General features: G+C 46.9%; 1 protein-coding gene across 2 annotated transcripts; it reads left to right on the forward strand.

Moving 5' to 3' along the window:
- Positions 1–437: 437 nt before the first annotated feature.
- Positions 438–7867, forward strand: LOC142587845 (U20-hexatoxin-Hi1a-like). 2 transcript variants are annotated; one of them, XM_075699137.1, is made up of 5 exons: positions 438–574; positions 1366–1415; positions 4582–4612; positions 5592–5846; positions 7390–7867. In XM_075699137.1, exons 2-5 carry the CDS (start codon positions 1386–1388, stop codon positions 7743–7745), a joined length of 672 nt encoding a protein of 223 aa, XP_075555252.1. In that variant the 5' UTR covers positions 438–574; positions 1366–1385; the 3' UTR covers positions 7746–7867. The 2 variants fall into 2 exon arrangements, with proteins under 2 accessions (XP_075555252.1, XP_075555253.1); XM_075699138.1 differs by having other exon boundaries at positions 471–574; positions 1369–1415.
- The last annotated feature ends 5279 nt before the right edge of the window (positions 7868–13146 follow it).

The following is a 13146-nucleotide window of genomic DNA, read 5'->3' on the forward strand; positions in this document are numbered from 1 at the left end:
TGAAGTCTTGATGATCTACCCAACCTCAACCTTGAAAAGAAAGAAATGACGAACAAAATATATCTACACTGTTATTCCTACATTTCAGTGGATGCTAGCGCTTCTTTCTCGACGCTCTTATCGCGGCGGCGGATGTCAAAATAAAGGGGCCCGGTTTCACCCGCGTGCTCTGCGAACCGTCGAAAATGGAACGGCGGGGCCCCTAAGGGCCTCACCACTCCTTAATCCCATGCTGCGCTGTCGCGCGAACCGAAAAAGAAAAGAGAAGAAAGTGAAGCAGGGGAGGAGGATGCAGCTTGAGTGCTTCTGCGTTTCGTCCTTGTCTGTCTCGAAGATGATAGCTCGCCCTTTTCCGGTTGAGGCTGAGACGGCCAGTGCTGTATACCCGATCTGCTGAAGCGGCGCCCTTTCTTCTGTTGGCGAGGAGGAAGACCAGCGTCCCGTAGCCCCTGACGACACGCTGCGGGCAATTCCCGGCTTGTCCTTCATAAGCGACCCGCATGGGACCGTGATGCCAGAAGCAGTCCTCCTGGAGAAGTCGTTGGGTGACAACACGGATTAACTCGGAGAAAAGGTAAGCCTAAAGCTTTTTCTTTCTCCATCTACGGATTATGAAGAATGTCTATGTTCGAGAACCACAGTAAAAAAACAAAGCTTCCGTTCATTTTGTATACGCACGCCTCTGCCTTTTAGACAGCGTGTGGCAGTTGATTAGCTTCAGGAGAGTGGAGAATCGGGGTTGTTTATTACTGCATTGTTATGGCTAAATCTCATCTATAAAACGATTAGTTACCAAACGAAATATGACGCGTACTGATGTCAGCAGGGAAGAATCACAGAGAGACATCTACATTAAGCTTAGAGATCGTTGTTAGTGATGGTGTCTCAACGGTGCAACATGCTCAGCGAAGCTGTGGCGGCGTACGTAGTTGCGCCATGGTAACGAAAAAAAAGAACTATTTGCAGTCATTCTCTTCATCAACGAGTCTTGTGGCTTCCCCAATTACATTTGTATGATTCATGAACTCCGAAGATTTCCTTAATGATAACTCTATTTTGCATGTTTTGACAAAGTAACATAAACTTGTGATCCCCGGTTTCAGTTTCTAAGTTACAGTGCGTGCTGTTAAAATTCTCTTAATTATCATACGGCGGAAATCCTGCATGCAACTAAATAAGGAAAGAAACTTGCGCACTTTTACAACGCTATTATCGCTTCGCCACAACTACGCACGTTGTTTCTCTCATAGGTATATAAACGAATTATTCTTAGACATTACAAAAAGTAGCGCCAATAATATTTCGTCCTTATTTCCAGAAAGAATCGATGTTTTTTTCAATACGCGCAACTGTTCTCAATTTCAGCAGTACACAAAGTGTCTACAATGACTCGGACCGTCTTTCTCGCTCTTGCGGTGAGTGCACTTCATATTATTGCATCCCTTTATGGGAAAGTCTTATGTGAATAAGCAATAACTCATTTTATTGCCACAGGGTAAATTTTAAAATTTCTCGTTCAACTAACTGAAAGCTCTCACTGAAACAAAATCCGGTTGACGTCAGCTAAGTTTTTTCAAGTTCTCGGCTTGAAAATCAGAACAAAGGTTCAGTATGTCGAAGGCATAGGAGATAGTGTCAAAGCTCTACTAGAATTGTTGTGTTTGCGGTTTTGCATTCAGCTCGAAGGGAAATATAGCTGTCCCGATTAGTTCGTGATATGGCTGTCGTGAATATCCTGTGTTAGCAGCGCATTTCTTGAGCGCGCAGACTCTCTCAAGTCAGTAGCCTAGCTTGACATGAGGTGCTGAGCACGCGAATGGGTTACAATCACGGGTTCAGTCATTCAGTATTAAGCAGCTAATGACATATAGAGGATGGGCACTATAAGACTGCTAGCTGCCGGAAAACATGCAATAAACTTCCGATGATAGAACATGTAGTGGCCCGCACAGCCTCCAGGTATTGGACTATCTCGTAAATTTAGCGATTTACTAATGGACTTTTTGACAGGACTTTTGGTGCGAAAGCATCAAATGGCCGACAGAGTGAAATCATCATCATCATGAGCCTGGTTGCGCCCACTGCAGGGCAATGGCCTCTCCCATGCTTCTCCAACAACCACGGTCATGTGACAGAGCGAAAGAACAAGCGGAAAACGGCAGCTAGATTCTCACTGGCTGCGACGCCACGTCACTAACGCGCCTCGCGGTAGGAAAGTGGGCGAATGAGAATGTCTGCTGCCACGGTGTCACAGTAGGTGTCGCGTGAGGGGAGAGCCACAGCAAGGCCATGTGACCCGCGCTCTCGCTCTTCGAAGCGTTACCACGGGTTGCTTCTCCGCGCAACCTCTTACTTGCATCCTAACGACGCTTCAGTAATAGTTATAAGGAAGTAAATGTAGATAAGAACAGAATAAATTCGAAAGAAAAAAAGTTTGGTGGTAGTGAGTTTTGAATGCACGACGCACTGTGGTAAACCATTGCCTCCTAGATAGCAGGCCTGTGCTCACTGCTTTATGAGGTCTTGGTACTCGGACCGAAGTTTGCCTTGCCAAGCAGGGCGTACGGAAAGTGGCGACGTCATAATCTCCGCGTCTCAACGCGCTCCCTTGCCAGTGAGGAGTTCATAACTCGATGGACCGCTCATCCGCGTTCAAGTGTATATTAATGTTTTCCCATTCATAACTCGCAAGAAGTGCTTAGGCGTGTTAGGATTGTTTTATATCACTGCAGAAGAGCTGAACTGTAGTAAGACTATCGCTTGAGCTGTAGTAAAATTATCATAGTGCCCATAATTTTTCAGTCATGCTTGCGTATTAGTATTACAGCGGGATTACCTTCATCGTACAACTCCGTTGCCAAGATACAAGACCTATGGAGTGTGCTTGGCACACTGGTGCGAAGACAGACACATACGTTCATACAAAAAATACATAAGAGAAACCTGGTTCTATTGTCTACTGGAGCTGCAAGTTTGGCGGTTGAGCCAGCATAGGAATGACGGGCCCGTTAAGCCATTATTCTAATCTTTATTTCTCTAGCTACAAATCCCTTCGGAAGTTTTGAATAGTGGTTATTTTTTGAGCAAAACATGTTGTTATCGTGCAAAACTTAAACGTAAATTCTGAGGTTTTAACTGCCGCAGAAACAATGTGACTCTGAGGCACATCATAGTGGAGGACTCCAGAATAATATTGACCACCAGGGGATGCTTAATTTACCACGCATGCATGGCAAACGGACATTTTTTTGAATTTTACCCCAGTTGAAAACGTGGCCACACCGGCGTGTATGTTAACCCACAACTTCGTGTTTAACAGCGCAATGGTATAGCGTCTAAGCCATCACGGTGGCTGTTATGAGTGGTACAATTTGTAAGTACTGTTCGAGCGCGCAAGCCTAATTGCGTGCTTGTGTTTACTAAACTATGAATTCTTCACAAGTGCTGAGAACTGAGCGAGCTGGCTTCTAGTGTAAGAGTTCCTCGGAAACTAAAAACACAATGCGTTTTTTAATAATGTCAAAAGCATGCTAGAAGCCGCAACGCTTGAAACGCCGTGTACCACCCATCGTTCGCCTGGTGGCCGAACGATCGCGGCGCCAGAGTTAGTGGAAGAAAATTTCAGCGAATTCTAATGCCGAACAGATTGGTACCGAACGCACTCCGTCAATGACAAAGAACAGTTACGATCGAAAAACTGTGTGAATTAAACGCTGGTCTCCGCGGAATTACCCAACGAAGCAAGAAATGATACCTAAGTATCCTCATCGCAACAAATATTCAAAAGAAACAAACAACAAAAACTTCCATTCGTAACATCACGTTCCGTCACGCGAGCGCTTTGCGGTATATGAAAATTCTTGCGGCTGTGCCCGGTGTTGGCAGTGGGTTGCGTTTCTCCGCTACCTGGGTTGACTGTTGCCAGAAGCTTTCCTCGTCGAAGGCCGCTGTGGGTCTTTAGTTAAGGTGCGCTGAATTGTAGTCTTTCTTCTTGTAAATGCTTATTTCAATGTACTCTACCTGAAGGGCTGTGTTCGGAAAGAAGGAGACGTTTTTATTAAATAATTCGCGCAGTGAACGGCACACATGCACACCACTATTCTTATAACAATGTGTGACCACTGCTTCCACGGTATTCTAGTATGGTTCCTAAATTAAATAGTCAAAATTTCCGTTCGCATTTTGCGTATCAAAGAAAATGTATCTGAAAGATCAAATCGAGCTTGACTTTCCAGCATTAGCCTGTGTAGATAAGGAATGCTTATCAAGTGTAATAAATATATTAACTGGTGCTCACAACAGCAAACACTGTTTCTTCAGAGATCATGCAGTCAGCTGTTGTTGTTTGTGGCATTTTGTGGCATAGATCACTGCAAGACATTTGGTTTGAAACATGGTGCACTCCCATGTTGCTTGTGAAATGTGCAGCTTGTGTTAAAAAGAACTCATGGGAAAATCAACTAAAAGAACGATTTTTTTGTTTTACCGGATAATAAAACTGAGTACTTATTTTGCAATTATGTTTTGTTTTCAGCGTGCTATCGCACAAACTTTTGACACAGTACTATTGTTGTTTTACAGATTTTCGCACTTGTTGGATACGCGGTGTGTGGTAAGTAAAATCCGAGATTACTGAAGCTATATTATTATTGTGAGACAAACGAAGGTGCTCACAGTAGCAGTGTGGTGCACAGCTTTCCCCTCTTCTATAGAATTGCCAAGGTACCAATAATAACAATAAAAAAAGGCAGCGACCGTTTGTCTGTACTGAATATACTCATGCTAATTTACTATAACTATTCAACTAGCATGCTACACTGTGTGAAGAACTGAGCCTCACTTTTACATGTCATGTTTTGGCAAACTTAACTTTTTAGACATTGTGTTTTCACCACGCTGCTTATCTATATTTTGATTGGAGAAGCTAAAGAAGAACAGAATATATTGAATAATGGCATACACAACAATTACGCATTTCATAGTTTCAGATATTCATAAACCATCATTTGTTGAAAAATTAACTCGTTCTTGAGCTCGACGAGATATTGCGTATGGGCTTAAGCACGTACAAAAAATTATACAGAAGTGCCGCAATTCGTCATTCCTCCGAGCTTGTTCCTGCATCGTTCAAAAAGAAAAAGAAACGAAGGTTACCACGACATGGTTCTTGCGAACTTTATGAAGGTCACATATGTTAACATTGTTTGAAGGCGTCTCTACTCCAATGTAACTTGGTTTCGTTCCACATAATAAACCACAGGTTCACTTTGTAGTTGAGCGTAATGAAACCTGTCGTGAGTCGGGCCGCTAGCAAATAGTCCGTGATCATTTTTGTGCGCAGATTCATTTGGTTGCGCTGAACCACGTTATGGCTGTGCCCGAAATTCCGTACTTCGTGCATATCCACTTTCAAGCGATCATTGCTGAAAATAATATTTTTGTTAGGTTGTTGATTTAGGCAAGTTGGAATCGGGGATTTGTCTATGTGCTGCATGTTTTTGTCCCCGTGTGTGCATGATACGCTGAAAGGTACCATATGCTCAATACCATTTGTTCCACGAGGTTGCTTGTTTTTGTTTTATGCGACGCAGCTTCTACACGGGAGACAGACTGTCAGCGACGTCGCCGCAACGAGCAGGGTGCCACGCGGAACCTGACTGGCCTCCTCGTCCCGGAATGCGACGAGCACGGAAACTACAAAGCAATCCAGTGCTTCGGTGAAGCTGTCAGAGGAAGGCCCTTCTGCGCATGCTACGACAACGAGTTCGGACAGATCAAGGGCCCTTCCAGGAGCCTGAGGTCGTGCAACTGCGTTAGAGACCACCACGAGTGGCAGCAGAGATCACGTAAGCAAACACATCGGGGGCGTTGAGTAACTTAGTTACATTACTAAAAGTTGTAATACTATTGCTGCTGTTTTCTATATTGATTACATGATAGCATAGGCGCAAACACTTCTGAAGGTAAGAATTGTGCATTCCGCCACGAAGAAAATTTTGTCACATGCCTGCCGTCTTTTAGAGAAGGCAGTTTTTTTTTTGCGAGAGTACATTATGACTCCAAGTAGGAGCAACACTTATCACAGGAACCTCGTCGGCTATAATCATATCTGTCGTGATGTCATGACAGTGAGCCAGATGCAACAATCAGATTTTTGTGCCTGAAGCAGTATGTTCTTTCAGTACTGTAGAAATCCTTGGCAAGGAGAGCAGCAATTAGAAGTCGAACAAAGCTTCATTTTTTTCCTTTTGAATTAACTGTTCTGCCTAGATGCATACTGATATGCATGTATACTGTATTGCCGAACTGCCGCGCTCTCAAATGAGAGTCGCAGTATTTAAAATAAATAAATAAAAATAACAAAGCTTCCTGTAGTTGCTACTCGAAGGCCTTTCATGTGCTTTTCTACTCTAATAATGAACGAAACCGCGGGACCTATGACACTACGAAGCGTATCTTCATAATTAAGATCCTTATTTTATATATCTACTTATTTCATCTGAACATGAATTTTAAACATTAATAGAGACAGAATTTATTTGAAAGAACGCAGAGAAGTCTGCGTGACCAAGCGCGTTCTAGCCTGCTGCGCTGCATATGGGGTGGGGGAACAAGAACATAAAGGCGTGATGAGGGACGATGATGACATAGAAAGAGGGATGCCCAGAACGGTGAAACCAAGTTCAACATTCTCATGATAAGCAACATGAAATTTTTTCCATGAAGCCACTGCCGGATTCCGTATCTTGTCTGTAGTCACTAGTTCAAGTGAACACTCAGATAAAGACGCTAAGACCAAGCTGGTGTATGGGGCGCCCCTGCGTGAAGAGCACAGGCTCCAAGCAAATGTTTTACAACATGTAAAGAGCCGCGTTAAGCCGCTCCAGTACTGCGAGCACCTGCAGCATACTTTTATGAGCCGGATTTTGGAGGCCAAAGAGAATCACACGCACTGACTCTACCAGGTGCGGCTGCATTTGCTGAATGCTTTCCCTGTCATTATATCCATATATTTGCATGTCCGTTGTGGCGCTTGCCTTATTGGTTTCGTGGCGCCTGCCTTACTTGTATCGTGTCGAAGAGGACCACCATGGCGCGCTTTCATGGCAGAGGGTCTAGATGGAAGCAAATTCCATTCAGCCAGTGGAGGCGAATATTCGCCTCGTGCTCTCACCGACCATGAATTCGCTGTAGGTGTAGTTACTAGTTTCTGGTACTCTATACGTATATACTGTGCCACTAGCGCCAAAGGTAGCCGGAAGTATGAGATAAATTGTACATTTATAGTTAAAATGAGGTGAAAGCAAATCATTAGATGGAAACTCAAGGACAGGACTTCAAGTTTATGTCCTTTAGCATATCATCTAAAGAGCATTGTTGAATTCGCAGGTTCACAAAAGGGACCAGAGCCACGATGCGATGCCACCTCGGGAGAATACAACGCAGTGCAGTGCGACGTCGGTGAGCACTGGTGCGTCGATAGGGACACCGGCAGACAGGAGGGTGAGAGGCAGCCCGGAGGCTGCTCTAGTGACCTGTCCGCCATCTCTTGCGGAGTCGGCGGAACGCACCACGGTCACGGTGACTCTCACGGCAGCTCTTCCCACCATGGCGGCTCGGGCCATCACGACAGCTCTGGGTCTTCTAGTCACGGTACCTCCAGCCACCACGGTGGATCTGGTTCATCTCAGCAGGGAAGCTCGGACCACCACAGCGGCGGCTCGTCTCATTCGGATCATAACTAATGCATTTAAACGGGTTGCGGCCCAACTTCTAGAAACAAAAGAAAGAAAAGCCTCATTGCTGCCACACAGTATTCTGTTTACTAAGAATGGCTGTTATTCGGAATAAACCAAAGAAGCCAGTAGTTGCTGTCTCATTCCTCGCCGGTCAACTACTAAGCATTTATCGTCCATTCGTAAGAATATCGCTATAGTTATGCCTGGTTTATATGAATGAGATGTATTTCTCCATAAAGATTAGTGTTGTGGGTTAGTCAAGATATGCTGCAACTATGTATGTGTCAAAAAACGACTACATTGGTCAACAGCACCAGCCACGCCAGCATGGCACTTTAACTACTACTCACAGGAGGTAAAGAGTCAAGCCCTTGACTCTTTACGTTACTACGTTACTAAATATTTATCGCTTGTAGAAGTTAGCAACAGCTACGAAATTCAAACAACAAAAGCTACCATACTACCTACCTGTTCAACAAAAGCTACCTAAATTCTGGACCTTGTTTAATCCATATTGCACTATCACAAAGAACATGAAATGTATTGAACAGTAAATATTCGGCGTAATGAAAGCAGATGATATTTTTGTGAGACAATAATAGTTTCATGGAAGAAAGTTCTAGCTCTTTGACAGAAAAACTAGTTTTATAAAAATAAACTAAGCACACATCACATAATTGCATAATTCTCCTCTCGTCCTGTGCGGATGTGTCTAGATCTAGAACTAGCTTTCCTCGCGTGATTTCCTATATTTAGGCACACAACATATCCAACCCTTCCTCGTGCTAACAAACTGCTTCTTGACACTTTATGAGGAATGTTGGCTACCGGCTACAAACAAGGCTTTATATTTTCTTCCTGAGTTTCGATAATAATTGCGTAGTTTAATGCTAAATGTCTTCAGCAAGCACTCAATGACAGGTAGCAAGCGTTATGATTTAGTTTATAACAGAAACACAGGACGAGGAAGAAGAAGTACGCTACGCGGCTGGGTTTCTTATGACAGCAGAGGAGGCAGGGAGATGGAAGGTCAGCGGCTGCAGCAGTGCACAAACGTGATGTGGACGAAATAAAATTTGCTATTGCGCTCAGTATGACGTACAACACGGGAGAGCTTTGTGATTTGTCCTCCGCTTCTGTGAAATTCAGTTACCTCGCCTGGCCTCCATGCGGGGATCATTGGCCCCTGCTCTTTCTTGGGATGTGAGGTAGCTGCAGGACAGGGGTGCCACCCCTGGCATTCGGCAAACCTGTTTATTGTGGAATAAAGCCAGGCTACTCTTCGCTCTGAACCTGTCAAAACGTGTATTACTTGTCTCCGCTAAACCAAGATCCCCGCAAGTGGTGACCCAGAACATTTAGGGTTTTTGTTTCGAACACTGCTATGGACGACACTGTTCCTACTCTTGCTGACAGCGAAGACGTCACGATTACGTCCCCTGTCATTACCGCAGAGCTTCGGCTTCCTAGCTTTTGACACAAGAATCCTCGAGTTTGGTTTTTACAAGTAGAGGCCCGTTTTCAACTCCGGTGCATCACCTCAAAGACAGCAAGGTGCCGGCACGTCGTCGCCGAGCTACCCTCCCGCATCACCGATGCCATAGACGACTTGCTAGCGGGTACGGCTCCAGCCACAGCGTACGACGACCTAAAACGCACAGTCCTGCAGCGTCTCGAGCCATGGTAACAGAGTAGGCTTCAACAGCTCCTCTCCAAGGAACTCGGAGACCAACGACCGTCAGAACTCCTGCCCCAGTTGCGTCAGCTGCTGCGTGGCCACTCCGCAAACGAGAGCCAGCTTCCAATTTTGCGCGAGCTGTTCTTGTAGTGCCTCCCACAGTCCGCACGCATGGTGCCCGCGGGTTCCGGCGAGACGAGTCTCGATTGTCTAGCTGCAATCGCTGACCGCGTATGCGACTGCTCATCTGCGGCACATTTACCTATCGCCGCTGCGAGTGTATCAGATCCACGATACCGACTCTCGCGCCTTGAGGAAACAGCCTTACCAGTGCACTGGAGAAGCTGACGACGGTTGGCAATACGGGCGACCAACTACGGCGCAGCCATTAGCCTTCAGAGTCTCTCAGCGCACATACTCGCCGCTGTAGTTGTGTTGGTTCAGAAGCGTTTGGGTGCGAGCTAGTTGGTACGGATCATTCAAATTTAAAACAGCGCCAAAAAAGACGGAGAAGGGAGGACACAGGACGAGCGCTCGTCTTGTGTCCTCCCTTCTCCGTCTTTTTTGGCGCTGTTTTAAACATGAAAGTTGTGCTGGTACCACCGTCGCTTTTGCAAACAAGCAAATCGCTGCATCGATCCCTGTTCGCAGACGGGAAACGCAACGGCCAGTTGCTAACGGTGGCATGAGACATCGGCTCTCGCGCAAGCCACCTATTCTTCGTAGTAGGCCGCATCACGGGCACCCGCATCTTCGTCGAGACCGGAGCTTAGCTGTCTATCGTTGCTGCCACTGCCGCAGATCGTTAACGCAGCAAGTCCACACCCACGGCCATGCGGTGAAGAACAATGCCATCGCGTCGTATGGGCTCCGGTGAATAACGATAGACATCGGACACCGGCGCTTGCACAGAGGGGTATTTCTTATCGCACCGACGTCAGCATTGCGATAACTGGGAGCGGGTTTTCTCAGCCATTTCAACATAGATGTGAGTGTGCGCGGTCGGTGCTTAATGGATAACGTCATATCCCTCGCTGTACTTGGCCTGCAATCCAACTTTACCTCATCTAGCATTCGCACGTTTCAGGCGGTCTCAACCTACGAAAAGGTACTTGCTGAGTATCCGCTACTCGCGAAGCCCCGAAACGATGCGTTGCCCGTGAAACACAAGGCGAGACACCATATCACCACCAGCGGCCCACCTGCCGCGACATGGCCGTGGAGGCTAGCTGGACGGAGGTTGGAAGTCGCCTGTCGTAGGTTCGAACACATGCTTCAGTTCGACGTTATTCGTCCTTCGTCCAGCAATTTGTCTTCTTCTGTCCATCTGGTTCCAAAGCAGGACAGTGGCGACTGGTGGCCTTGCAATGATTACCGAGCTTTGAAAGCCATCAGTACTCCAGATCAATATACCCTGCCCTACATACATGACTTCGACGCTCGTCTCGGAGAAATCAAAACATACAGCAAAATCGATTTGATGAGTGCATACCACCAAAATCCTGTCGAACCCAGCGACATTCCGCAGATAGCAATCAGTAGTCCATTTGGCCTGTTTGAGTTTCTGCGTATGCCTCACAGTTTGAAGAATGCGGCTCGAACTTGCCGCACGAGGTTACGCGTGGACTCCCGTTCATTTTCGTCTGCCTTGACGACATTCTTATTGCAAGTTGCACAGACGAAGCGCACAAAGAGCATCTTCGCCTTCTATTTCAGGGGCCTGATGAACACGGATATGTCCTAAAGCTCCAAAAATGTATTTTTGGTGTTGAAGCCCTGGATTTTCTCGGCCATCGCATTTCACCCTAACGCATCAAGCCTCTGGAATTATTGGTGCGCGCAATCGAGGACTTCCTCCCTCCAAACTCCTTCCGAAAGTTGCTCGAGTTTCTGGGGCTCATAAATTTTCACATGCGCTTCATACCAACCTGTGCACAAGTTCTTCACCCGCTTACCGACCTGCTGCGTCGTAACTCCAAAAAACTGCCTACGTTCCACTGGTCTATGGAGGACGAGCACTATTTCCAGGAAGGCAAAGCCCGGTTGGCTACTACAGTGTTGCTGATTCATCCGTCACCTGGCGCTTCAATTCGGCTTATGGTGGACGCGTCGAACACGGCAGTGGATGCAGTATTACTGCAGCTCGATGGCAGATTGGAGGCCGCTGGGTTACTTCGAAAAGCCCCTCGAACCCAGAAAACTCGCTTCAGCGTCTTCGGAAAGGACATGTTGGCCATCCATTGCGCCGTCAAGCATTTTCGTTTTGTGCTTGAAGGCTATAGCGTCTAACTTCTAATCGACCAAAAGCCGTTAACCTTCCTTTCCAAGAACAACAGTTCCTCGTACTCACAACGTGAGCTTCGGCAACTTTCATTTATCTCCGAATTTTCTGCGGACACCCGCCATATCTCTGGGACCAAAAATCAGGCTGCTGACGCACTGTCAGGGATCGGGCGCTGTCCCTACTGGCCGTCTGGATTTCCAAGCTCTAGCCTCCGCCCAACAAAACTACCCCGAGCTGCACAAAATGCCAAAAAAGGCTTGCTGCTCCAGCTTGCGGAGGTGCCGCTTCTCTACAAAACAACATTCATCACGTGCTACAGATCGCAGGAACCCCCTCGACAGTTCATGCTCCATCAGTTTCGGCGGCCAATATTCGATTCACTGCACGGGTTAAGCCATCCCGGAATCTGAGCGACACAGAGGCTTATCACAGTGCGCTTCGTCTACCAGGGATCAACAAAGATGTTCGAAGCTCGGCAAAGTGCTGCCAAGCCTGTCAAGCCGTGAAAGTGACCCGGCACACGCGTTCAGTGGTGCTGCCGTTTCGACCACCAGAGAACCGTCTCCCTTACGTGCATTCAGAGTTGGCGGGGCCCCTTCCGCCCTGCCAAGGTCTCAGGTACCTTTTCATGTGTGTCGACCGGCACTCAAGGTGGCCTGAGACGACGCCTCTACAAGACATCATGGCCAAAACAATGGCGGAACCGTTTGTTAGTATGTGGGTGTCGTGGTACGATTGCCTGTTGCGCATAACTACTGACCGAGGCCACCAGTTCCAATGCTCGTTTTTTTCTTCCATGGCGAGACTGCTTGGCACGCACCTGCATAACACCACGGCTTACCACCCACAGAGCAGTGCATCGTCGAGCGTGTCCACCGACAACGGGAGGCTTCATTGAGAGCCACTATCGACAGATATCACTGGCTGGAAATGCAACCCCTAGTATTAATGGGGCTGCGAACAACAATCAAGGATGGCCTCGGAGTCAGCGCTGCTGATATGCGCTATGGATCAGCAAATCACATTCCAGAGCAGTTTTTCGGGACCTAAGAAGGCACTCCGCCAGCGGCGGCGCAGTACTTAGAGAGGCTACACTCATGACTCCACCACCTTCCACCTACACCCCTACGTATCGCCCAGGGGAGCCTGTGTTTAGTTTTTCCACAATGGAAAAAACAGCGCACCTCTTTCCCCGGTGTGACTCTATCAAGCCACCGTTGATTCCTTCCTATGAAGGCCCCTTTCGTGTGAGTTCGGGTTCAGAGAAAACCTTGAAGATTGACGTACGCAGCAAAGAACAGTGTCGTGCGACTGCCTGAAACCTGCCTATCTTGAACATTAACGCTTCGTTACTCCCGCCATTCACATCTACACACGGCAAAGTCTTACAGTAACCTTGGAGAGATCTTTTTATTCCTTTTATTAGCACAAGCACATTATTCACT

This window comes from Dermacentor variabilis, chromosome 7 (assembly GCF_050947875.1).
Source record: "Dermacentor variabilis isolate Ectoservices chromosome 7, ASM5094787v1, whole genome shotgun sequence".
Lineage (NCBI taxonomy): Eukaryota > Metazoa > Arthropoda > Arachnida > Ixodida > Ixodidae > Dermacentor > Dermacentor variabilis.